Source organism: Lytechinus pictus, chromosome 14 (assembly GCF_037042905.1).
Source record: "Lytechinus pictus isolate F3 Inbred chromosome 14, Lp3.0, whole genome shotgun sequence".
In the NCBI taxonomy this organism is placed as follows: domain Eukaryota; kingdom Metazoa; phylum Echinodermata; class Echinoidea; order Temnopleuroida; family Toxopneustidae; genus Lytechinus; species Lytechinus pictus.
Window position 1 is genome coordinate 21,360,106 of NC_087258.1, and position 27,024 is coordinate 21,387,129.

At 37.1% G+C, this 27,024-nt stretch overlaps 1 protein-coding gene and 2 pseudogenes across 1 annotated transcript; 2 read left to right on the top strand and 1 right to left on the bottom strand.

Annotated features, from left to right (window-relative positions):
* Window positions 1-12,803: 12,803 nt before the first annotated feature.
* On the bottom strand, window positions 12,804-21,569 carry LOC129275698 (uncharacterized). Its single transcript, XM_064109695.1, has 4 exons — window positions 21,402-21,569; window positions 20,496-20,579; window positions 14,598-15,439; window positions 12,804-13,431 (listed from the first exon to the last, which is right to left on the bottom strand). Exons 2-4 carry the CDS (start codon window positions 20,529-20,531, stop codon window positions 13,359-13,361), a joined length of 951 nt encoding a protein of 316 aa, XP_063965765.1. The 5' UTR covers window positions 20,532-20,579; window positions 21,402-21,569; the 3' UTR covers window positions 12,804-13,358.
* On the top strand, window positions 17,087-17,791 carry LOC135156703 (uncharacterized protein DDB_G0271670-like; annotated as a pseudogene).
* LOC135156671 (uncharacterized protein DDB_G0271670-like) lies at window positions 18,760-19,722 on the top strand (annotated as a pseudogene).
* Window positions 21,570-27,024: the final 5,455 nt, after the last annotated feature.

Consider the following 27,024-nt stretch of genomic DNA (forward strand, 5'->3'; position numbering starts at 1 on the left):
CTAAAATCTTGCTCAAAATGTCTGCTTTTCAGATCGGAATATAAAATTTTTCAGCTCGCGCTTCGCGCTCGCATCATTTCTGTACCAAAACCCCATACTTTTCATGATTAAATAGGTGAATAGAATGTCCCGTTTTCAGTTCTATACCTCAAAAGAACTCCCGCTTCGATTTGCAATAATCTTTTGTTGGATATATATCTTGTTCTTTATTAAAAGCGTCCATTAAATTGTCTTTTTGTCCAGATCGAAATATTAAAATTTTCAGCTGACGCTTTGCGCTCGCATCTATTGTTCTTCTAGATACCCATCTTAATCATTGGTACCAAAAGTGCTTAGAATATCAAGCTTTCACGTCAGAATATAAAGAAATTTTAGCTCGCTCTCTAGTGAGATACATGTATCTATGCTCCTCATGAGTTACTACAAGCAAACCTAAACAGGTACATTTTTCCTGTTTTCATGTCATACTAAAAAATTTCAGCTCGCGCTTCGCGCTCGCATTGTTGGTGAGGTTGAGATATGTGTCTCTTTCTCATGATTCATATATATATATATATATGTATATATATATATATATAAAATATAGGCCTATGTGTGGGGGTGTAGGGGTGTGTGGGTGAGTTTGTTCGTTTTATATGATCGAGCGTCTTTGGAACGTTGATTCATGATTTTGCCCCCCCCCCAATCTGAAAAATGGATCGATGCCCCTGTGTATACATCATGCTCAATCAACAGATCACTATGTACATGTTCCAGATAATTTTTGTCATTTTTTCTTTCGTATGAGTTTAGAATAGGCTTACTTGTAACACAAATTGAATTTAAAGTACAGTACAGTACAGTACACTACAACAATGAAGGAATTTCCAAGAACACCATGTATATCAATCACTCCCAAATGTCCTAACTTGTGATTTTAGTGGGGGTAATGTTGAAAGAACTTTTGTGTCATCATCCCCCCCAACCAAGAATACTGATCGACACCCATGTTAAAGGGTTCGTTAATCCGAACATTTGTGGCGTTATTCCGAAGGTTCGATAATGCGAAAACGAAATAAGGTTCGATGTTCCGAAGGCTCGTTAATCCGAAAACGAAATAAGGTACGTTGTTCCGAAGGTTCGTTAATCCGAAAACGAAATAAGGTTCGTTAATCATTTCGTTTTCGGACTTACGAACCTTCGGAATTACGAACCTCATTTCGTTGTCGGATTAACGAACCTTCGGAATTACGAACCTCACTTCTTTTTCGGACTAACGAACCTTCGGAATTACGAACCTCATTTCGTTTTCGGACTAACGAACCTTCGGAATTACGAACCTTCGGAAATACGAACCTTCGGAATAACGAACCTTCGGAATATCCGAACCTTCGGAATAACGAAGCTTTGGAAATTACAAATGTATGCGGTGATGGTTTTTGTTCAAAAAATGTTTATCATAATGTATAATATTTCATTAGTTATATTGTTGTATACATGTACTTCACTTTATTTTGTATATTTTATTGATCACCCTTGTATGTATGAAAAAATGTGATGTTATCTGAATAAAGGCTAAAAAGCATTAAAAAGGGAATATGGTGACGAAACAGACGAAGCCCAGACTGTCCTGCTTGAAGATAAAAAAGAAAAAAATCAGATATCAATCACTAAAGGTAAAAGACAATAGTTGCAGCAATTAATTATTTCATGAGAACGTTTTTTAAATTGAGGTTAATTGTCAAAATATTATCATACATCTAGATCTGGTACATTGATGTAAATAATTTATCTTTGTAAATCTTAGCTAAAAATCAATAATTCTGATGATCACTAAGCATTTATGTGGGATAGTATATTAATATTGCTTCGAAAAATACCCGACATTTGATGGAATTCCGTGCTTATTTCGTTAATTTCTCATTTTCGCATTTTCTTCCATTTTGGCACTTTCTTCCAGAGCTATTTGTCACATATTTTTTATTTATACATAACAACACTTTGGTGGTAATATCATTGGATTCTGTTCGAACTCATTTTGAGATCGTTACCACAACTGGGGCCCGTTGCAGAAAGAGTTGCGTTTAAACGCAAGCCAAAAAATCAAACGCAAGTCCCAAATGCGCGCTGTTGATTGGTTGAAAAGCAAGTTGCGCATGATATTTAGAGTTACGATTGATTGCAACTCTTTCTGCAACGGGCCCCTGGTATACTAAAGTCAATATAACTTGCCTTGCCTTTTCATTTACTGTGAGTTGGCGCTTGACCTATTGTTGTCGATCGTCTCTTCCAATAACTGCATGCTGTACTGATTGATATGCCTTGCAAGATGTTGCTGGTAAAAAAAAAAACCCTGATGCGCTGCCGAGAAAATAACCTGATTAACAATCAATGATTGTTCAGATTGATAAGGTTCCTGCACAATTCCACTTTTAAGCCACATTTTCTCGATTATATAGTCACTGTCTAAACTTTTTGATGGCATTAGATTGTTTCCATAAAAATTGTATTGAGTAAAATCAGTGCATTTCTGTTGCTGTTCTTATGGACATAAATGAAAATAAAATAAATGGGAACAGTAAACCAAGTTCATTATACACTCCCTATGTAAAGGGGGGGGGGGTGAAATTTAAGCGTTATATCAGCAATCAACTAGAGTAGTGAAGTAATCAGCCTTCCTCTGGTCGAGTATAGAGTCCACCTAGTCTGCAGGCACAGACCCTGATTGAAACTGATCAACAAGTGTGTCTCCACGCAAAGACTAGCACATGCAAAACTTGCTGTTTCAATGAGAGGGCCTTCAGTACACAAGGCATGAGTAGGCTGCAATTCAGACCCATTACTCGAGTCATGGACCTATGGGTTTGCACAGCAGACTAGTGTCCACACTGAAGTGAAACGTGATGGCAAAAAACATGTGGTGTCGGGGGGGGGGGTGGCCTTGGGAATCGTTTGTTTTGTTCAAAATATTTGGCATAATGAAGAAAAGATACATTATCAGAAGATGAGTCGATGGAGTTTAACAAAATAACGAAATATGTTTATTATATGACCACTTGTCTGATCAGATTAGAATCATGTATGCTTGATAAAACTAGTCCTGGTCAGCTAGAAGATTTTTTTGTTAAACTCTTAAGTTGCCTGTTCGTTTCTCCAAGTCCCTAAGTAAACATGGTAAAAGTATTATTGGATTATCTGCTTGTCGGCGCAATTACGGGAGGGGGGGGGGTGACAAACTGCTTCTCCCTCTTTGAAATTCCCTCAGTATTTTTCTCAAAGTGATTTAATTTTCTCTTTAAAAAATATGCATTTGTTCGTATTGTTTTTCGTATTTCGAATATTTTATCAGAAATTGACACGCCTTCTTGGATCTATGACTATTCATGATTATTTACAAATTTCATTTTATTTTCGTTTATTTCCATTTTCAACGATTGATTTCATGTATTTCGACATAAGGAATAAAATTATAGCAAATTTCTCCTTACACAAAGTAAGTAATCAAGATTATCTTACAAACAGGTTCGGAATGGTGGAGGCTGCAATAATACAGAGATTATAAGACGCATCAAGCTTCTTATAAAAAAAGTATAGACGAAAAAAAAACCAAGTACAACATGATGACAACTTGAGCATACAACCAGTTACAATAAAGTGTATCATTGTTATGATATTCATTTCTGAATTCATCCCCTGTATAATTATGTTAACTTGGCGTGCCAAAAAATCATTTTCTGGAGAGAGATGCAGTTAGCTGATTAGACATAAATACTTTCAGAGCAAGGGAGCGAGAGAGTGGGGGGATTTCAACGCGCGATTTTTTTTTCTACGTCACCATTAGCTTGCTTTCTGCCACGATCGACGTCGTAATAAATCGTTACTGTTGCCATGCGAACCATATACTAAATACCAGCGCAAACAGTCAGATCAGAGCCCCTTAATGAGGAAGCTGAGATTTTAATTAATGCAATCGTTCAGATTTTAACGCCCCATTTCCCTTTACCTAAATCAGGCTCCATCCATCAACTATAATTTAGACGTAATTAATGGGCGGCCCAAGGCCTGACATCGCTTTTGATTGCCACGACTGCGTATATAGTTTGCTCACCTAGCGCCTGATTTACCAAATGGATTTGCATTTGTTTTCTACCCTTGAAAATGAAAATGTGAGAAATAGCTGCCACTTATTTTCTCTTTAAAAGAAAGTCACCAAATGTGTGTATGTACAGGGTACTCCCAACATAGTCTGCAGGCACAGACCCTGATTGAAACTTTGATCAACAAGTGTGTCTCCACGCAAAGACTAGAGGGCCTTCAGTACACAACGCATGAGCGGGCTGCAATTCAGACCCTTTACTCGAGTGAAGGGTTTGCACAGCAGACTACTTCCAACTCCCTGATCAAACCATATTCCACGTGTCAATGTTCTCTCTGCTGCACTTCCCGTCGACAGTGTACATGCAAGTTCTCATCTTTTACCATAACCTCCCCCCCCCTTCCCTTCTCTCTTCCCTTCATCTCTCTCCACCTCCACCTCCCCCCTCCCCTCTCTCTTTCTCTCCGTATCTCTTGTTAATTTTTCTTAACTATTATCTGTAAGCAGGCATCTGTATTACTATATAATATCTCTCTGTATGTCATATTTATATTTATTTATGTAATTGATTAGAAAATGTGTGTTTCTATGTAGTTGTCAATGAAAGTGTTTATTTTGTAATATTGAGAGTGATCCAATAAAAATGGATTTTAATCAAGAAATTTTGAAACTTGTTTATGTCTCTCTTGTTTTATCCACTATCTCCCTTTTTCCTTTTTTTGTTTCTCTGTCTGTCTCTCCCTCCCCCTCTATCCCACCCCTCTCCCCTACATGATATCCTCACCCCGCTCTCTCTCTCTCTCTCTCTGATCCCTTTTCTTTTATTTCTTTTTCCAAATCTCCGATTTGTCCATCCACCCCCCCCCCCCTTCTTATACCTAATCAAGTAACACGAGTACCATTGTCTTTTCAATAGCGTAAAAACTTGGAACAGTACTAAAATATTTTGATTAAAATAATAATCTTGATGAAAAATAAGAAATCATGTCAGTTGCAATAACTGTCGTAACAAAAAACTACCAGTGGTGAAATAAACAGTCAAGGGCACACATTATTATCAATCGCTTTCATTATTTTAATTAAAGCCTTCTTTAAAGATAAATATCACAAATTCAAGAAAGACGTCAAAGCCAAGTGAAACGAAAACGGGTCAATCAACTACCCGTTACAAAAACGGAAATGAAATTGGGGCAACACGTCAAGGGATCATGGAGTGTCAAATTAGCGCTGGTTTTCTGACTGTCAATGCGTTTTTTTTTTATCCAACTCCAACTAATATCCAATACAGTGCACATGTAGATTAATATCTAGGAGATCAATATTTCTACATCCACTGGCGGATCCAGGTGGATGGCACAGCCGCCCCGTGCCGCCGCCCCCCCCCCCCCTTGAGAGGCACAATCAAAATTTGTAATGTAATTATGCCTTTATACACTGCAAAAACTGCAGTGTTAATTCAACACCAGTCCGGAATCTATATATGACCAAACCAAAAAAAGTATTAAAACAACACCGGTTTGGTTTTGGACTTATTCCAGATAGGCGTTTATACAACACCAATTAGTGTTAAAACAGCATCGATTTAATTTCAAACCGGTGTTGTTTCAACACTTCTCTGTTGTAGTCATATATAGATTCCGGACTGGTGATTAAAATTAACACCGCAGTTATTGTAGAGCAACACGAGTGTGCCCCCCCCCCCCCTTTGAAAGTGAAGACCCTTTTTTTGCTTGTCAAATTTTCCTCGGGAAAACGTGCAACCCGCCCCCCCCCCTTTGGAAAATCCTGGTTCTGCCCATGTATCACATCGTCAACTTGGAGATCTCGACCTCAGTCTAGCGAATGTTTACACTGCAACTTGACTCAAATAAGAAAATACAAAGCAAATATAGTCCATTGTGAGAGCCCACGTCTTTTTCTTTGCTTGAAAATAACATTCTCGGTGTTAAACATGTCGAATTCTTCTTAATATACGAACACACAGTAAAATCGCTGTTTAAAATTTTATACAACGCTATTACTAAATTTATGAACCCTATACAGCAATTGTTTAGCAGTTTAAAGCACCATGCTCATTAGTTATTGAGAACTAAATATATAAGAAATAAAACTTTGTTGTTTAAGATTTCAAACACTTGTTTAAACTGTTTAAACAACTACGGCAAGGTTCATGAAGTAAGCAACGTTGTACAGAATTTTTACTATACAGTGCATCTGAGAATGGACTTTTCCAGATTAAAATGCGTGTATCATGTAAGATTAATGCAATTTGTTTTTATTTGAAGGCCTACTTATTTATCCACTAGCTAATTCACATAGACTGCGCTGGAGGATTTCATAATAATAAACAAACAAACGAATAAAACTAAAATATCATTCCAATATGCTGATAGAATCAGAAATCGATTAGTAAAGTTACTCTTCCGCTAAGAATATTTTGTGCTACTCATGTTTGGCATATTGCGAAATTTAAAAGATTACACACCGGTTTTTAAACCATAATCATAAATACAATTATAGATAATGATATTTATATGACACCTAAATAGATGCTTGTCATTTGATTGGTTGTTTGACATCGATCATTCAGCCTATATGTTACAATGACGTGATCATCTTTGCTATTTTGGATCCATTCATCGTGCAATTAATAAAGAAAGTTTATGAGAGTGCAATGGACAAAATACTTCATGGGGTGAAAGATGAAATGGTCCATTTAACGAGGCGTAGCCGAGATGAATGGATCAATCATTTCATCTTTCACCAAAAGAAGTATTGGCATTACTCGAATGAAAACCATTCATTATTTGGTTTTTATGAACTTTGATGTATATATGTAAAATATGAATGCAGTGCGAGCTCGACCTGATGATTGTCGCGTATACTACACGCCCGCAGCTACAAACACGAGTGTTTTAGGTTTTAAGGCCACCGCCATAAGGTCTTTGGCCACCGCACACCTTTGGTCACGATTGGTCCACGATTCTATACTGGATTAAAACGCGTTTTGCTCATTTTCTGAAAATGTGAATGAAAAGGATCTTTTTATTTGAGGTTCATATTAACTGAAAGAATATTTAATATAACAATTTTGGATGATTAAAAACCTTTATTTTAGAGTAAAGGCCAGATCATGTTTCAAATCTTAACCAATCGTACGATTGCTATGACGTCATTACGACTAGATATTAAATTCGCTTTTATTCCAATAAGGATGATAGCATAGTCACAGATTGGTAGATAGGTATTCGTGCGATGACCTAGAACATTACACAGTAAAGATATCCCATGTTTCAATATTAACATCAAATTCTACTATATAGGCCTACGTTTTATTCCAAAATCGGGTCGAAGACCTATCGTAAGGTGTGTGGTGGCCCTCGTGTTTGCAGCTGCGCGCGTGTATCTTTTGAATCTTATATTATTTCGCTCTCCTCTGATACAAACCAGATACGCCTTAAACTCCCCTCTCCTTATTCCCAAACCTAAAACTGAAATCATGAAAAAGTCCTTTCAATATTATGGTCCGTTCCTCTGGAATAAGCTTCCCTCTAATCTTAGAAATTCGACATCCCTTCAAGCATTCAAAACTAAATGTAAATTCTTTTTTTTTTTTAAATATGTATACGTTTCCTAATGTTGTTTGTTTTTTAATTTACATGTATACGTTTCCTAATGTTATGTTAATTGTATGATTTGATCTTATTCATATGTCCATTGTAAAATATGTATATGTTCTTTTTATCGTTGCAGGGCCTCTTTGTAAATCAGTTCTATAACTGAAAGGGCTACCCTGCGTAAATAAAACTGAAATAAATAAAAATAAGTAGTATACGCGACAATCATCAGATCGAGCTCGCACTGCTTTCATATTTTACATAATTATATACATCAAAGTTCATAAAAACCAAATAATGAATGGTTTTCATTCGAGTAACGCAATACTTCATTCGGTGAAAGATGAAATGAATGATCCATTCACCTCGGCTACGCCTTGTTAAATGGACCATTTCATCTTTCACCCCATGAAGTATTTTTTGTCCATTGCACTCTCATAAACATTCTTTATTAATTTTGTATAATGGATAAGGTATTTGAATGTTACATAGAATTCTAGGTGCTAGCGGATTCAACGTGATCAGCAAAATGAAAAAAAAAATCGAAAAAAGCTTTCTTCATCACAACTCCTTTTATTAACATAATATATTATTGCAAGAAATGTTATTCCGTTGTACCAAACACAAATTCATGTACACATACAGTATATATAATTTTTTTGGATTAACAATACCATAATATTGGTCGCATGAATATATACTTCATTGATCTTGTTCTTTCTTAATTGCATCTTTTTAACAATTCAATCATTGAGCAGAGCGTTATTATATTCTTGATAGATCTTAATAAATCTCAATTTATTTTAATCTGAAATAAAAATTGAAAAAGTTCTGAAATCTTGACCATCCCTTTTTTTTTTTTTACTCAACTTTGTTGTTGTTTTGTGTTACTATTATGTTTTTGTTTTCTGTTTTGATAATGTTTCTGTTTTGTTTTATCAACCCCTTTGTTTTTGTATATTGTTTTACTTGGTTAACTTTGTTATGATTTGTTATTCTTTGTATTGTTTGTATATTGTACGGCCTCTCTGAAAACCATGCAGCCATTGGCTGATCGAGGGCTTTCTACCGTGTTTGAATGACATGAAATAAAATAAATCAAATTAAAATCATATTAACAATAACAGGCATACAATATAGCACGCAATGAGACGGGGGATTAAACCCCTTTAATGTGTATTACAAGTATTATTATGACTCTGACTCTTCTCATGACTTATGTCCTATCAATATAATTCGCTTACTGTACCTTGGTTGGCAAGAATAATTATTTATATTTGACATTACAATCCTGGTTTCATGGGGGTCCGGTTTTCAGGAAAACTTATAAGATACGATACATGCGAGATATAATTTTGCTTTACGATAGGAGACAAATTTAGCGTGTAGCTTTCAAAGCACTCGTTAAAATTTTGCACATTCAAGTTACGAACATTTATTAAATACTAAGTACCAAGAACTAATTTGTAAACACAAGATATACATTTTTTTTTCCAGAGAAGTGTTTTTACTTATACATCAATTATTCCACTTTGGAAACCCATGCTTGTAATTTCATGACATCTGCGTAATGTTTTGTATATTCTTACTGCTTAAATATCAATACCATCTTACCGATTCAATCTATATTTTGTGTTCCACCCTACTGGTGAACATCATGGAAGCGCCGTGGTGTAGCGGTTCTGACTCTCGCCTTGTAATCAGAGGGTCGTGTGTTCGAATCCCACTATGGTCTAGCGTCCTTTGGCAAGGCGTCAATCCACAATTTGCCACTCTCCACCCAGCTGTTAAATGTATACCCGGTAGGATGCGAAAGCCAATGTAGTATGCCTAGCAATTGAGTCTTGGAACTCTTGTTGGAATGCTCCTCAGGGAGTGGAGAAGGTGCAAACATTGTATGTGGGCATGCAAGGGTCCGATGACCGGGGTAATAATATATCTGTAAAGCGCTTAGAGACGTCGTTCCGATGTGTAAAGCGCTATATAAATGCGGATTATTATTATTATCATAACATTTTTCTTGTTAAATATGGATAAATTAATCTTACTGAGTAAACAGGCACATGCACTGAATGCCAATTCTGTTCATACAATAAACGATGATTCAAATATTGAGATAATAGTCTCCTTACATTTGCATAGCAAATAATTGAATACATTATATACATCTCAGTATCAATAGATATACGAACACAATGGCCCGTATTCTGAACTCGGGTTTGAATTAAACCCTGGTTTAAAGTTGTGGTTTAACTATGGAGAGCCAATTGGAGCACAAATCCCTTATAATACAAATTCAATTTGTTAACTCATTTGACACCCAAATTATACATAATTGTCTGGGAATGGTATCTGAAGTATTTTACTTCGTCATGAAAGCAAAATGAAACAATGAATAAACATAAGAAATATACAATATATACAGAATTTTTTGAATTTTTGGCTCCCCATAATTTTAGCACAGAATTAGACCGTGGTCTAAGTTAAACCAGGGGGACGTTTCATCAACATTTTTGTCCGACAAGTTGTCAGATCTGACAACTTTTCTGGATTTTGATTGGCTGAGAAGCACTGTTACTATGGTAACTGTCGGATAAAATGGGACTTGTCGGATAAAATGTCTGACAAGTCCTTTCATGAAACGCTCTCCTGACTTCAGAATACGGACCAATGAATAAGTCAATAGACGTCGCATAACAATTAGAATAAACATAAAACACTTCTGAAGAGCGCAGGTGAGTGTTTCACTAAAGATCGACTTAAAAAAAACGACTGGTGAACCTTTCTTACGCGCTAAATAATCACGAATGAACATTTAATGGTGAATATCATTTAGCACAAAAAAGGATCACCAGTCGTTCTTAAAGTCACTCTTAGCCTATGAATAGCTTTATGAAACGGCCCCTGATGTACAAGATGAATGAAGAGGGGTGACCAGAGCCAAAAGTAGCAATTAACATACAGAATGTTTGAATTTACGAGCTTATGTTATTAACTACTGAATGGTGCATTTTTATTGACTGAGGAGAGCTAATTTGTCATAGATTTCTAGCACAGGGGTGGATCCAGCTCCTGCCAATAGGTGGGGGGCCGAATTTTTTTCACCTATATTTTCCCCGATCGGCGGCCGCTCAAAGTTGATTTTTTGTTTGTTTCTTTGAAGGGGTTGTCTCAGTGGCGTAATGAGCAAAAAAAATTGAGGGGGCTCGATATGGCATATCGCGTAAAATTAATAAGTTGCGAGCTAGCGGAGCGAGCGAGCAAAATTTTTGGCATTTTAATTACAAAAATCAAAGTTTGTGATAGATTTTGACATAACATTTGAAAAATTGTAGGCCTATATATTTTACACTTTTCCCTTACTTTTCTCCCCATTTTCTTGGTCTTGAAAAATTGGAGGGGGGGGGGGCAAAACGCCGATGTCCTAACAGTCATTTTTTAGCTTTATTCTTATAAAACAACTTAAAAACAATGTAATAATCTCTTAAGCCCTATTTGAATAGTGCGAGCGCGAAGCACGAGCTGTAGTTTTTTGGAATTTCATGTATTTTGTTCTGAAAATTGAATATTCTGGGCAATGTTTGTGAACCTGAACAAGATGCGTATGTAACTAGATAGTTACTGCGAGCGCGAAGCGCGAGCAGAAAGTTTTAATGGGTTCTGGCTTGATAAAAAAGGGACCTGTTAAGGACGATTTGCAGTTAGCCATTAAGACGATACACATGATATTTAAACTTTTAGATAATGCGAACGCGAAGCGCGAGCTGAAATTTTCTTTACATTCCGACCTAAAAAATTGACATTCTAAGCACTTTTTGAAATAAACGGTATAGGTACAAAACTAAACAATTGATGCGAGCGCGAAGCGCGAGCGGAAAAAATGAGATTTCTGACCTAAAATTGGGACACTCTATTCATGTTTCGTAAATCATGAAAAGGGATGGGTAATTTGGTATGATCCTACATTAATAATGCGAGCGCAAATGGATCTTAGCACGTTTTGAATAAAGATCAAGCTGCATATCTCAATAAACATGTGTGCGCGTGTTTTAGAGTTAGACAGAATCTGGGCATTCTGAATGCATTTCATTTTTTTATCATGAAAATCAATAATGCGAGCGCGAAGCGCGAGCGGAAAATATTTTATATTGCGGTATGAAAAGGGTGAATTTAAGCACTATCTAAAGCACTGTGTAGGGAAATTATGAAGTGTATGTGGAAAGCACATATGAAAATGATGATTATCTTCCTATTCCTCTTCCTAAGCGCGATATGAAACTTGTCGATATTCCTTTCTGAAAAAGGGACAAATTAGTTATTAGGAATCGATGAAAATTTTATTTTCATATTTATTAATATAATAGGCCTAATGATTGAGTGAAATTTGTTGACATTTGAGGCCTGAAAACAGGATATTTTACGCACTTTTGTAATCATGAATAGGATTTATGAGTTGATATATTTTAACTATTAATGCGAGCGCCAATCGCGAGACGAAACTTTTGATAAACTGCCATAAAAGTGGGATTTTAAGTAGTTTGTTATAGGATAAATATGTAAAGAATCTTATGGAATAAACAAAGACAACATAAGTAGCGCATCTAATTTTGTCTGAAGGAGAGCAGCAATAGACATTTTACTTTGATCGATGAACAGGCTTAGTCCTACAACATCGTTGGAGTAAACTAAACAAAACTAATATGTAGGCCTACTTGGCAAATCAAACAATGCGAGCGCACAGCGCAAAAAGCTGCAAATGATATTCACACCATAAAACGGACATTTTACAGAGCACTTAAAAATCAATTTGTAAGTCAAACAAAATAATAAAAGCTCGATGTCCGAGCTGCCATATATGTTTTGTATATTGACTTCAAAACTTGATATTTTAAGCTACATATCAGCCTATTGAGCAAGATATGTATCTCATCGAACAGGCTAGGCAAGCGCGAAGCGCAAGCGAAAATTCGATAAAGTGACATGAAAGATATATTTTTGAATCATTTTTCAAGTCTTCCCCTGGCCTTATTTTATTCACTCGTCTCCCTCCTCTTATTTTTCCTCTTCTTTTTTTCCACCTTTCTTTCCCCTTCTTTTTTTCTTCTTTTTTTGCTCCGCCAATAGGCCCCCCCCCCCTAGATCCGCCTATATGACTAAGATATTGTTTCTACATACGCCATGGTCGTGACATCAGTTTCCAAGCGGTGGTTCGCTCTTCGAAGCTTGCGATGTAGACTACGAACATATTTGACGATATAGAGGAGTTTTGCAAATCTATCAACTCATGCATTGTTATCAAACATGCAGGCGTCCACAGGTATTTGGTCTATTCATACCAAGACCATGATGGAAGTTTGCTTCAAGAACATGTGTAACAATGGTTTACCATTTGGACTACGAGCATATTGGTCAGTTGCTATTAGTGGATCACGATGTTGACGATGAGTATATCGACGAAGTAAAAGAGTTTTTCAGTGCAAATCTATCCACTTCCTGCTATAAAAAGCGTTTATAGATCTCCAGTCGATCCATATCAAAGACATGATTGATGTTACTAATTTGCTCTACGTAGAACTCTACGATACGGACTGCGAACAAATTGACAATTGCTCTTAGTGGCTCACGATGTTGACTACGAGCATATGACGAGCTAGATGTTTCTGATATCATGTTGAAGGCCCATCTGATCGTTGCCATGAAATGTATAGGAGGATGAACCCGAATGCGATCTCCACCAACCTGTGATGGGGAAAAAATGCAAAGAACATGCTCGTTCAAGAGGGTACGCAGGCCAGGACGTGAGGGTTAAAGGTCAAGTCCAACCCAGAAAATGTTGATATGAATCAATAGAGAAAAATCAAACAAGCATAAGGCTGAAAATTTTATCAAATTCGGATGTAAAAAAAAAGTTATGACGTTTTAAAGTTTAGCTTATTTTCACAAACAGTTATATGCACAACTCAGTGACATGCAAATGAGACAGTCGATGATGTCCCCCACTCACTATTTCTTTTTGTTTTTATTGTTTAAATTATATAATATTTCAATTTTTACAGATTTGACAATAAGGACAAACGTAAGTGAACCATTAAAATTTCAGTTAATAGGTAATTCCGCAGGGAGGGGGGGGGGGATAAAAATTAGTTTCATACGACAATGATCAAATTTTCAGTCTTTTGTTTGTCTGATTTTTCTCTATTTGTTTAAATCATATTATTCTCAGCCTGGAGCATCCCTTTAAGTCGTGATGGCTAACTTGCTTCATTAGATGATGCCCTGTTTTATAACAGTTAAATTGTTGCAAGTATTTTTGTAATTTTTGTTTAGAAAATGCTTTACATTGCAGAAACACCTCTGCTTATTGTTTTCTTCGGCAAGGCACTAAGGACAAGTTGCACAAGGCCTAAAAATATATTCAGAGGACCTATACATCTATTTGTCATGTTGTTGCTAATTTTGAAGAAAATTCTTCCCGAGATTGAACATAACACCAAAGAGTGTAAATGTACCAACCAAAGGTGTTGTAATAACACCTATCGGTGTTAAACTAACACTGTCAACTTAACACCGGTGTAAAATAACTGGTGTGGTCCTCTATGTACACCAGTTAACACCTCACTTTTTGCTGTGTGAGGGTGTGTGTGTGTATATATATATATATATATATATATATATATTTAATTGATACATTTAATTGATCCTGACATTTAATTGATTTTCTGAAAAAATATAACTACAATATACTAGCTAAAAGGAGATATGCTTTTATTAAGCATATACTTATACAGTCACACCAACGAAACCGATTTCAACCGATGTAATGCCATTCAAAATAACGTAACAGCTTTGATCGGTCTGGAGTCGGTTTCGTTGGTGTGGCAGAACTTTGCTCTGAAAGTATTTACCTCTGCGTAGTTTGATAGCAGAGCCAACCTACTTTGCCGACTTCGTAGTTGACAGCAGGGCTTATTATCAAGAACAGGCCAATCGAAGAAGCAATGAAACATGTGAACCCAGTCACACTCGCAGAGAAACAAATTCTCTTGAGCTTTTTCAAGTGGTCTTTGAATTTCTTCTTGTCGGCAGGGTCTTCGACTTGCATCGCGTTCGGAGTTGGCGATGGTACGTTGCCGCTTTCGAGCCTGGGTTCGTGGTCGCCGCGCAGTGTCCGCTTGACTCTTTTGTCCCGACTGACTAGTTTAAACGCGAGCATCGAGATTGTGAGACACAACACGAGTCCCCATACGATAGTGAAGATCTGACAGAGCATGACGAGCCAGCAGCCTGCCACCTTGGTGATGATCAGGATGTCGATAACGATGACGAAGGCGAAGTGGAACGCGACGATGCCCCAGAGGACTCGCGGGCTCTGCATGCTCTTATTCGGACGCTGGATTTTGCAGAGCTGGAAAAGCGCGTATTGGATCAAGGCGAACGCTGACGTCAGGCAAGGGAGAGCGAGGTCTTCGAGTATTTGCATAAACCACATCGGCAACTTCATTCTGATGTCGTACGGGTCAAGGGTTAGGTAGATGTAGCGTAGCGTGGCCATGATGACGAGGAGGATGTTGACGGAGAGAACTAGAGGGCGGGCTTTAATTCTGACAAGACGGTAGAGAAAGAAAGCAGCGGTGACGGCCAAGAAGTTGAAGACCGTTCCGAGGATGTAGCAGTGGGCTTGAAACACGAGGTTGGTGTCGGTGGCGCCGAACGGTGCCGGGCGGATGCACTCCCGGACGGCAGGCGTCTGGAAGTAACAAGATGTATAATGTTTGATTGGAAAATAAAAATGTATACTGAAGATGACTATGGAGAGAGATGAGAGAGAAAGCCGGGGAATCAAATACAAGCACTATTCTACCATAAAACGAGGTCATCGGTGTACCATAACCGGAATTACATTTACGACGACCATTTCTACAAATTATTTCAGCCGGGAAGAATTTCGAAAGCTAACTCTCTTGAAATTAAATGGTTGAAAAAGAAATGCCTCAAACCATCATAACCATCATCATTTTCGTTATTATTGTCATCATCATCATCGTCGCCGTCGTAGTCATTATCGTCATCAACGTCATCATCAACATCATCAATATCACCATATCACCAATATAACCACAACGTCGCGTCGTCGTTATCGACGTCATCCATACTGCAATCACTTTAATGGCGGACATCGCTAGCAATCACCACCCTCATCAACTCATCACCACCACCAATATTCTCGTCAACCACCAACCTTTAAATATACCACAATTTTTGCCACCACAGCCGCCATCATAACAATTATCTTCATCATCATGATGATCACTACAATTACCATCATCTACCATCCCATTTTAATAACATACCACCACCACCAACACCATTATCATTATTATCATCATCATCATCATCATCATCATTATAATCATCATCACCATCATAATCATCACCACCGGCACCGCCACCACCAACTACATCAACACTTCATTCATACCACAACGCCATGCATCATAATCACCCTTTTCACTAGTGACGTACCCTTTTCACTACCATCAACATCACACACGAAAGTTCACAACTGTCATCATTGTCATCACCACCACAAACACCCACAGCAATAAGATCAATATCACCATGATCATCGACACCATCATTACCACCACCACTACCACTATCGTCATCATTACAATCATCATCATCACCATCATCATCACCTACATCTTCTTCATCATCATAATCATCATCATTATCATCACCACCATCATCATCTGCTTCATCATCATCATCATCATCATCATCATCACCATCATGCACCATCACCAAAATGAATACCACCAATAAAATCGCCATGACCCCCATCAGCTTCGACCACATTCAGTAGTAAACATATACACCACCTATCACTACCAATTAAGTCTCGTCGTCATGCTCATTACCATCGTCACACTCATCATTATCACCCTCATCATCATCATCACCACTATCATTATCAACATAATCGTCACCGTCACCACCATCACCATAATCATCCTCATCGTCATCACCATCATCATATTCATAATCATAAAGATTCATCACCATCTTTACCATCTTCATCATCATCACCATCATCATCTTCATCATTATCAGAATCATCATCATAAAGATTCATTACCATCTTTACCATCGTCATCATTATCATATTCCTCACCATCATCATCACCATCATCACCATCATCATCTTCATCATCATCATCACCATCATCACCATCATCATCACCATCATCATCATCATGCACCATCACCAAAATGAATACCACCAATAACACGCAATGACCCTCATCAGCTTCGACCACATTCACTACCACTATCGTCATTACAATTATCACCATCATCATCTTCATCACCATGATCATCTTCATCACCATCTTTACCATCATCATCATCATCATCCTCCTCCTCCTCATCATCATTATCATCATCATCTTCATCACCATCATCATCTTCATCATCATCATCATCTTCTTCTTCATCATCACCCTCATCATCATCTTCATCATCATCACCATCATCATCATCCTCCTCCTCATCATAATCATCCTCATCATCATCATCACCATCATCATCACCATCATCACCATCATCATCACCAACATCATCATCATCTTCATCATCATCACCATCATAATCATCATCATCCTCCTCCTCATCCTCATCATCACCATCATCATCACCATCATCACCATCATCATCTTCATCACCATCATCATCTTCTTCATCATCACCATCATCATCATCTTCATCATCATCATCATCATCACCATCATCATCACCATCATCACCATCATCATCACCAACATCATCATCATCTTCATCACCATCATCATCATCACCATCATAATCATCATCATCCTCCTCCTCATCCTCATCATCACCATCATCATCACCATCATCACCATCATCATCTTCATCACCATCATCATCTTCTTCATCATCACCATCATCATCATCTTCATCATCATCAACATCATTATCACCATCATCATCACCATCATCACCATCATCATCACCAACATCATCATCATCTTCATCATGCACCATCACCAAAATGAATACCACCAATAACACGCAATGACCCCCATCAGCTTCGACCACATTCACTACCACTATCGTCATTACAATTATCATCATCATCATCATCATCACCATGATCATCTTCATCACCATCTTTACCATCATCATCATCACCATCATCATCTTCTTCATCATCACCATCATCATCATCTTCATCATCATCACCATCATCATCACCATTATCATCATCATCACCATCATCACCATTATCATCACCAACATCATCATCATCTTCATCATCATTATCATCATCATCTTCATCACCATCATCATCATCATCATCATCATCTTCTTCATCATCACCCTCATCATCATCCTCATCATCATTATCATCATCATCATCATCATCTTCATCACCATCATCATCTTCTTCATCATCACCATCATCATCATCTTCATCATCATCATGCACCATCACCAAAATGAATACCACCAATAACATCGCCATGACCCCCATCAGCTTCGACCACATTCAGTAGTAGACATATAAACCACCTATCACTACCAGGTCTCGTCGTCATGCTCATTACCATCGTTACACTCATCATTATCACCCTCATAATCATTATCATCACCACTATCATTATCAACATAATCGTCACCGTCACCACCATCACCATAATCATCATCATCCTCATCGTCATCACCATCATCATCATCATCCCCATCATCATCATCATATTCATAATCATAAAGATTCATCACCATCTTTACCATCCTCATCATCATCACCATCATCATCATTATCAGAATCATCATCATCATCATCGCCATCATCATCTTCATCATTATCTTCTTCTTCTTCATCATCACCATGATCATCATCATGCACCATCACCAAAATGAATACCACCAATAACACGCCATGACCCCCATCAGCTTCGACCACATTCACTACCACTATCGTCATCATTACAATTATCATCATCAGCATCACCATGATCATCTTCATCACCATCTTTATCATCATCATCATCCTCCTCATCATCATCATCATTATTATCATCTTCATCATCATCATCATCATCTTCATCATCATCATCATCTTCATCATCATCACCATCATCATCTTCTTCATCATCATCACCATCATCATCATCACCATCATCATCACCATCATCATCATCATCACCATCATCATCTTCATCATCATCTTCTTCATCATCACCATCATCATCATCTTCATCATCATAATCACCATCATCATCATCATCATCATCCTCCTCATCCTCATCATCATCCTCATCATCACCACCATCATCATCATCATCACCATCATCATCTTCATCACCATCATCATCTTCTTCATCATCACCATCATCTTCATCATCATCATCACCATCATCATCATCATCATCTTCCTCATCATCATTATCATTATCATCCTCATCATCCCCATCATCATCATCATCATCACCATCATCATCATCATCACCATCATCATCTTCATCACCATCATCATCTTCTTCATCATCACCATCATCTTCATCATCATCATCACCATCATCATCATCCCCATCATCATCACCATCATCATCACCTCATCATCATCATGCACCATCACCAAAATGAATACCACCAATAACACGCCATGACCCCCATCAGCTTCGACCACATTCACTACCACTATCGTCAGCATTACAATTATCATCATCATCATCACCATGATCATCTTCATCACCATCTTTATCATCATCATCATCCTCCTCATCATCATCATCATTATCATCATCTCCATCATCATCATCATCTTCATCATCATCTTCATCATCATCACCATCATCATCATCTTCTTCATCATCATCATCATCTTCATCATCATCATCATCTTCATCATCATCACCATCATCATCATCTTCTTCATCATCATCATCATCACCATCATCATCATCATCCTCATCCTCATCATCATCATCATCACCATCATCATCATCATCACCATCATCATCTTCTTCATCATCACCACCATCATCATCTTCATCATCATAATCATCATCATCATCATCACCATCATCATCTTCATCACCATCATCATCTTCTTCATCATCACCATCATCTTTATCATCATCATCACCATCATCATCATCATCATCCTCCTCATCATCATTATCATCCTCATCATCACCATCATCATCATCATCATCATCACCATCATCATCTTCATCACCATCATCAACTTCTTCATCATCACCATCATCTTCATCATCATCATCACCATCATCATCATCCCCATCATCATCACCATCATCATCACCATCATGCACCATCACCAAAATGAATACCACCAATAACATCGCCATGACCCCCATCAGCTTCGACCACATTCAGTAGTAAACATGTAAACCCCCTATCACTACAAATTAAGTCTGTCGTCATGCTCATTACCATTGTCACACTCCTCATCATTATCACCCTCATCATCATTATCATCATCACTATCATTATTACCACAATCGTTACCGTCACCATCACCATAATCATCATCACCATCCTCCTCCTCCTCCTCCTCCTTCTCCTCATCATCAGTATCATCATCACCATCCTCCTCCTCCTCCTCCTCCTCCTCATCATCATCATAATCATCATAATCATCATTATCATCATCACCATCATCCTTATCCCCATAGCCATCATCATTACCATACTTATCATTATTAAATTAACCACCACCATTTCCATCACCTTGATCATTGACCGTTACTTACTTCATTGCCATCCATCATGTTTCGGCTTATATCCATGGCGGGGCCTAAAAGCAATAATCCACTCTGACTCTAAGACGATCCAATCTGAAAATAATTACCAAGTGGAATGATTCTACGTATACACTGAATGTCTAAAAGGACGATTCGACAAGTTCTTAGTTAAAAAATTTGAATGATTAAGTAAGCATAACTTCCATGCCCTTCATTATTTAGCAACCCTGATCATTGTCAATCCCAGATGACTTGTATCAAAATTTCAACCTATACAAATACTAAAATTGCTAAAGTGAAATGATAACTTCCAAATTTGATTATTTGCAAATAACTTGGTATCATTGACGAATAGATTAACATACACAGATAAGGATACATGCATCTTAATGAGAGAGGGATCTGGGCCGAGCTAATTACATGTATTTTATCAACGATATTTTACATTTCATACCAATAATAATAATTCAGTTTTTCTAACCAGATTCAGTTTAGTAATAATCATCCATTCTTGAAAATGGTCTGAATAAAAGAAATCGAAATATTATTTTTTTTCAGGAGTTTCTGCATTTATTGTAAAGTCAAAATAAATTTACAATACATAAACATAATAGTATGACATAAAAGTACATTGCAATGTGACAAATTCATAGTAGAGTAATAACAAAATTTAGACATCAATACAATATAAGCATAAGACAAGGTAAATGCAGTGGCAAACTATATAAGCAAAATAAATGCTTGAGTAATAGCAGCCAAAATATGATCTTGACATGTCTCTACTGGTATGTTTTCTGTATATTAATTTGTAATGATATGTGGTGAAAATCGGGTTGAAAACGAATAATGGAAATTTGTTAACGCAAAGAGAAAATGTATTCGCGGCATCAAGCAAAATAATGAAACATACGCTACCTTTGAACGAACTGGAAAGAATACTAAAGGAGTTTGGATTGCACGCACGTGTATTGATATGATATTTCCTATAATCCAACGAATCAAACAATGAATGAATGAATATAGACCCAATCGTGGAGATCAAATTTCTCTTTTCTTTCCCTGCGTTCTCTCTAAAGAATGAATGCTGGGTGCGGGTTTTTCGATTTTAAATGGGCTTTATTTTTTTTTTTCACATCCATTCACTCATCGTCCCGTCTCAATTATTGATCTAATTTGCGCATGCTCGTATAATTTGACCAATCATGAAGCCAGATGATGAAGGGGAAGTCCGTTTCCACATCGTTTGACGCTGACATCTTCGCTTCCGGTGTATACCGCCTATTGTGGGAGAAATCATCTTTATTCTCCCTACTTACTTCCTCTTTCATGTACAAGCGTGATGATATATTTGTTGCGAAATTAAAAAGATATTGGCAATGAAACTTGATAGAATTGTGAATTGTCTCCTGTTCACTCAGGCTTGCGGACTGGCTTGTCGTGGTTTGGGAGATGGGGGGGGGGGGGGTTGCTCGGGGTAGCCGTACCTACCCCTCACCCCCTACCCATCCAAAAAATCCCGACCTTTTTTTTAAATAACAATGCTATGGCCTGTACTTATAGTTTAAGATTGCATGTGCAGTGGCGGATCTGGGCATTGTAACGCCCGGGGCAAACACTGTATATAGTAACCCCCATCAACCCCACCCCCTCTTCCTAACTGCACTTATGAGCAAGATGGCAAAGCGATCAAGCGTTAATTTTATTATATCGGCCGCCAGATCCATTTTGTTTTGATGTCTTCCAGGTTTCATCATTTTTACAAAGCTCATTAAGACACCCCCCTTTAACGCAAACGAATTCGAAAACGAAAATTTTGCAGTGTCATTTCCTCTCTCTGTCTGACCTTAAATAACCATAATTTATGGGCATAACAAAAGGACTAGATTGGATCTTTTTCTGCAATTGCTTTTTTTTAATTCTCTTTGCTGTGATTGATGAAAGATGACGTGAGAAAAGGCAAAGACATAATATTGTTCCAGGCATAGGCCTAACATAAAACTGAAGAAATCTGTGAGAAATAGAGAGGACGACAGGTACTTGCCAGAAATAAGATAAAGAAAGACAGAAACAGATAGAGAAAAAGATAGACATACGAAGAATGAGAGGGGGGGGGGTGAAGAGAGAAAAAAAAGAGGGACAGAGAAAGAGAGGGGTGCATGGAACTGGCATGAATTAAAAAAAAACTCCGGTGTTAACCGGTGTACACAGAGGACCACATCAGTTATTTTACTCCTGTGTTAAATTGACAGTGTTAGTTTAAAACCTATATGTGTTATTACAACACCTTTGGTTGATACATTTACACCCAGTCTTTGCTCAGTCGGTAGAGCGGGGGATTCGTATTCCGGTGACCCGGGTTCGATTCCCACTTGGTGCGCTAGTGCCCTTTGGTAAGGCATTAATCCCCATTACCAGGTCCTTCGGAGAGGACCTTAAGCCGTCGGTCCTTTGGTTGCTTGATTACAAGCATTCATGCTTTCTTAGCAATCAGGTAAAAAAAATCCCCACCAATCTCGAGGATGTAATTTTAACACCTCAATTAGGTTCGATCCTCTATAGACACCAACTGGTGTCAGTTTTAACACCACAGTTTTTAAAGTGCATGTTTTTTTCATCGAGTGGAAAATCTGTGGAAAATACACTGCATGGAATCATTGAACACCTGTGCTCACTCGACGAGGGGGAAATAGAAATACTGAACAAAGCCATGTGTTCTTTTGTCAAATGTTAATGATCGCCACTTTTCTAAAATTAGTTTCGGATCTCATTCTTCTCATGAATTGCCATTTTGGATATGGGGATTTCATAAGAGTATACATGGCATGCAGATTGAATGCATTGGCAAGCTTGTTTGTGTGCAGAGGTGTACTAGTGAGCATAACATTTTGAGGGAGCCAGACATGACGTACGGGGCAAAAAAATTGACCTTTTCAATAACCCCCCCCCTAAATTTGTGTAAGACTTCGTCATATTATTTTTTAAAAAGCAATAATATCACAATATTTTCACTGGTCCCAGCCCCCAAGCCCCCTCTCTCATCTGTTCGCTAGAGGTTGGGTGCCCTGGGGCCCGTTGCAGAAAGAGTTGCAATCAAACGCAACTCTGAAAATCATGCGTAACTTAATTTTCAACCAATCAACAGTGCGCATTTTGGACTTGCGATTGATTTTTTGACTTGCGTTTAAACGCAACTCTTTCTGCAATGGGCCCCTGTATGTAATTTTGTAAGTCGAAATGTATACATGTAGTAGGAAAATGATGACGCTTGATCGATTAATTGTTGATTGGTTGGTAGGACATCGATCGCTTAATCGTTAATTTCATTTTCCTTCATTAAGTTACGATAATGGTTTGTTGATTGGTTTGGTTTAATTTGATTTGATATTAAGTTATTTTCCAAATACGAACTAGATTTAATTTTGTTCAACATGAACAGGCCTAAAATATATAATCATGTTCATAACCATAAGCCGATATGCCAGTGGCGAAATGAGGGAAAAGGGTCTTTAAGGGGACTATGTGGCGAAATTTATAAATCATGTAAAACTGGTGAGAGAATCGAAACAAGCGAGCTAAGATTTGTCCTCTTTGAGAATGAAAATTTTATTTCGCGATAGATTTTGACCTGATAATCGAAGGATTATAGTATCATAATGATATTTTACGATTTTCCCTCTCCTATTCCCATTCCCCCTTCTTTTCCTTTACCTTATTTCTATAAAACTTTCCAGAGTCCCCAAACCTCCCATCTATACGCCCATTCTTCGAGAGATGCTCAGACACCTCCCCCCACCCCCGTTGTATTCAAACTCTGAATTGGCTTTATTTCAGAAGCAAACATTATTACAAACAATGATATGATATCAGAAGATTCAACATGATATGTTATTAATCATAATTTATCTAAATTGGAAAATACAGTGAATATAGAAAATTAAAAATAAAAATAATATGAGGGAACCTGCATAAAAAAAAGACAACGCTTGTTAAGTCTGCAGGATCTATATAGATCAAACTTTGATTCGTGGGGGGGGGGGCAATGAGAACATATTGCTGTTTAGAAAAAGTATTCACAAAATATTACAAGATCTTTCTTTTGGGCCAAAATCAGGGATATGACTGGAAAAAAATTAATTACTCCGTCAATTTTTCCTGACCTCCACCATGTCCATTAAAAATACCATGCACGCTAAGAAATAGGGGTTCAAATTTTAACCCTAGAGGTTGGTACGATATCTGCACTCGAAGGGGAGCTATTAAGTGCAACTTTGCTCATTTTTGCACCTTTAATGATGCAATTAGCTATATTGAGCACCCTATAGGGTGCAGAAATGAACCATGTAATAAGGGTTCAAATTTGAACCTTTTTTAATGTTAAGTATTATGCACCTCAATTCTCAAAAGGTTCAAATTTGCACCTTTTAGGGAGCAAACGAGCATTTTTTGGTGCAAATAAAATAAAAAGGTGCATTTTTGCACCTTTTTCTACTTAGGATGCAAGAAAAAGGTTGCTGCAAATGTTCATTTAGGGTTCAACAATTTCTTAGTGTGTGTAATTTGCAAAATCTCCTACTGAATATGGTTTGTCATGCTCGGTGCTCACCGTGTATACACGTATTTAATATCTCTTCCTGCTTACTTTTGAATATTATTTGAGAAGCGAGGGACAATGAAGATTGCATTGTATTTTTATTTTTAGGGAAATCCCCAAGCTCGTTCCCATTACTCGGATTCGCAGGGGCCGCATATACATGACCACAGACTACATAAATAAATGACGAATCAAGCAAAAATGTGGACCAAGCTTATATAGCTCTTCCAAGGTCCTGAATTATTGGAATGTGTTTTTTAAATGTATTATAAGCATATTTTAACAGTACAAGAAGGGAAGTTTGTTTTAAAAATGTCTCATGATTCTTGACGCGACAAACCTATTAGCAACCCTTCTGGCAGGCATATGCCTACCTGCCCTAGAGTGAGATAGATTTACCTTTTTTTAAAAATTTATTTATTGCTTTTACTTTTGACTTGTGCGAAAATGTTATTGTAAGATTCGTTTTTTTTTTTTTTTCATTTAGGTTTAATTTCCACAAATCCGTTATGTTACAAAACTTTGATAACTTAACTGACATAACTAAGCTGAGCAACCATTACACACGTAGACATATAAGTATAGATAGCAAGCATTCTTAATCACTACATATTAATACATGTTTAAATACATAAAAAACGGAAAAGCGGAGGAAACCTTAGAAGCAGAATGCTTGTAGATAAGGTTCCCTTTTTTATACATTACATTTGACATTACTACTTAGTAATAATACACGTGACAACATTTTATCAATTAAATTACACCCACAAAAACAACACAACACAGAAACGTGACAAAAAACAATGAAAGAAAGAAACGAAGAAATAAAAAAATAAAATAAAAATAAAGTAAGCAGCTGCCATCCAACAGAATTTAAGAAACTTCTGGATAATAAGCTCTATGGACAAAAATGCAATAGAGCATGCCAATAAATAGCAATTTCAGTTTGTTTCATTATATCGAAGAAGAAGCTTTGCTTTCAAGTGATGTTTGAAAATATTATAATTTTGTAGTTGCTTAAGTGTCATATCCAAGGAATTCCAATAAACTGGACCAGTATATACTATCGTTCTTTTCCTAAGTACTGTTCTCAACCTATGCAAGTGAAAGAATGACGACTGTCGGGTAGGGTAAGTATGCAAATGTTGATTCTTTTGGAATAGTGATGTAAAAGCATGAGGAAGAGTATTTGCGTTCAATTGGAACATGAAACAACCTAAAAAGAAATTATATAAATCATGCACCTTTAATATTTTATTGTTGAAAAATAAAATGTTTGTGTGACTTAACCTGTCAGAATGGCAAATTATTCGCAATACCCGTTTTTGAAGAATTAACAATTCATCCAGTTGGTAATTAAACGAATTACCCCATGCAAGTATACCGTAGTTCAGGTAAGGTAGGATAAGTGTTGAGTACAAACCTTTTAAAATATGCACAGGAAATGACGATTTTAGTTTATTGATTACCCCAACATTCCTCGCAAGCGTTTTACTTAAATTCAAATTATGCTCTTTCCAAGAAAGTTTATTGTCAATGATAAGACCAAGAAATTTTAACGAATCAACAATATTTATAACAGTATTATTAATGTAAACATTACCGGGTAACTATGAGATAGAATTACTGAAAAACATACATTGAGTTTTATTTATGTTGAGGGAAAGTTTATTTGCGCATATCCATTCTGCAACAAGTCTAAGTTCAATATTAACTGTTTCTAATAGGATATTGGGATTTTTATGGGAAAAGAAAACGGAAGAATCATCAGCGAATAAAGTAAATGACAGGACTCGAGAAGAGTTTTGAAAGTCATTCATATACAAAATAAAAAGTAAAGGTCCAAGGATAGATCCCTGAGGGACACCACAAAGTAGCTGTTTAAAAGACGAATTAACACCCTTAATAGAAACGAACTGAGACCTTCCTATGAGATAGCTTCTAAAC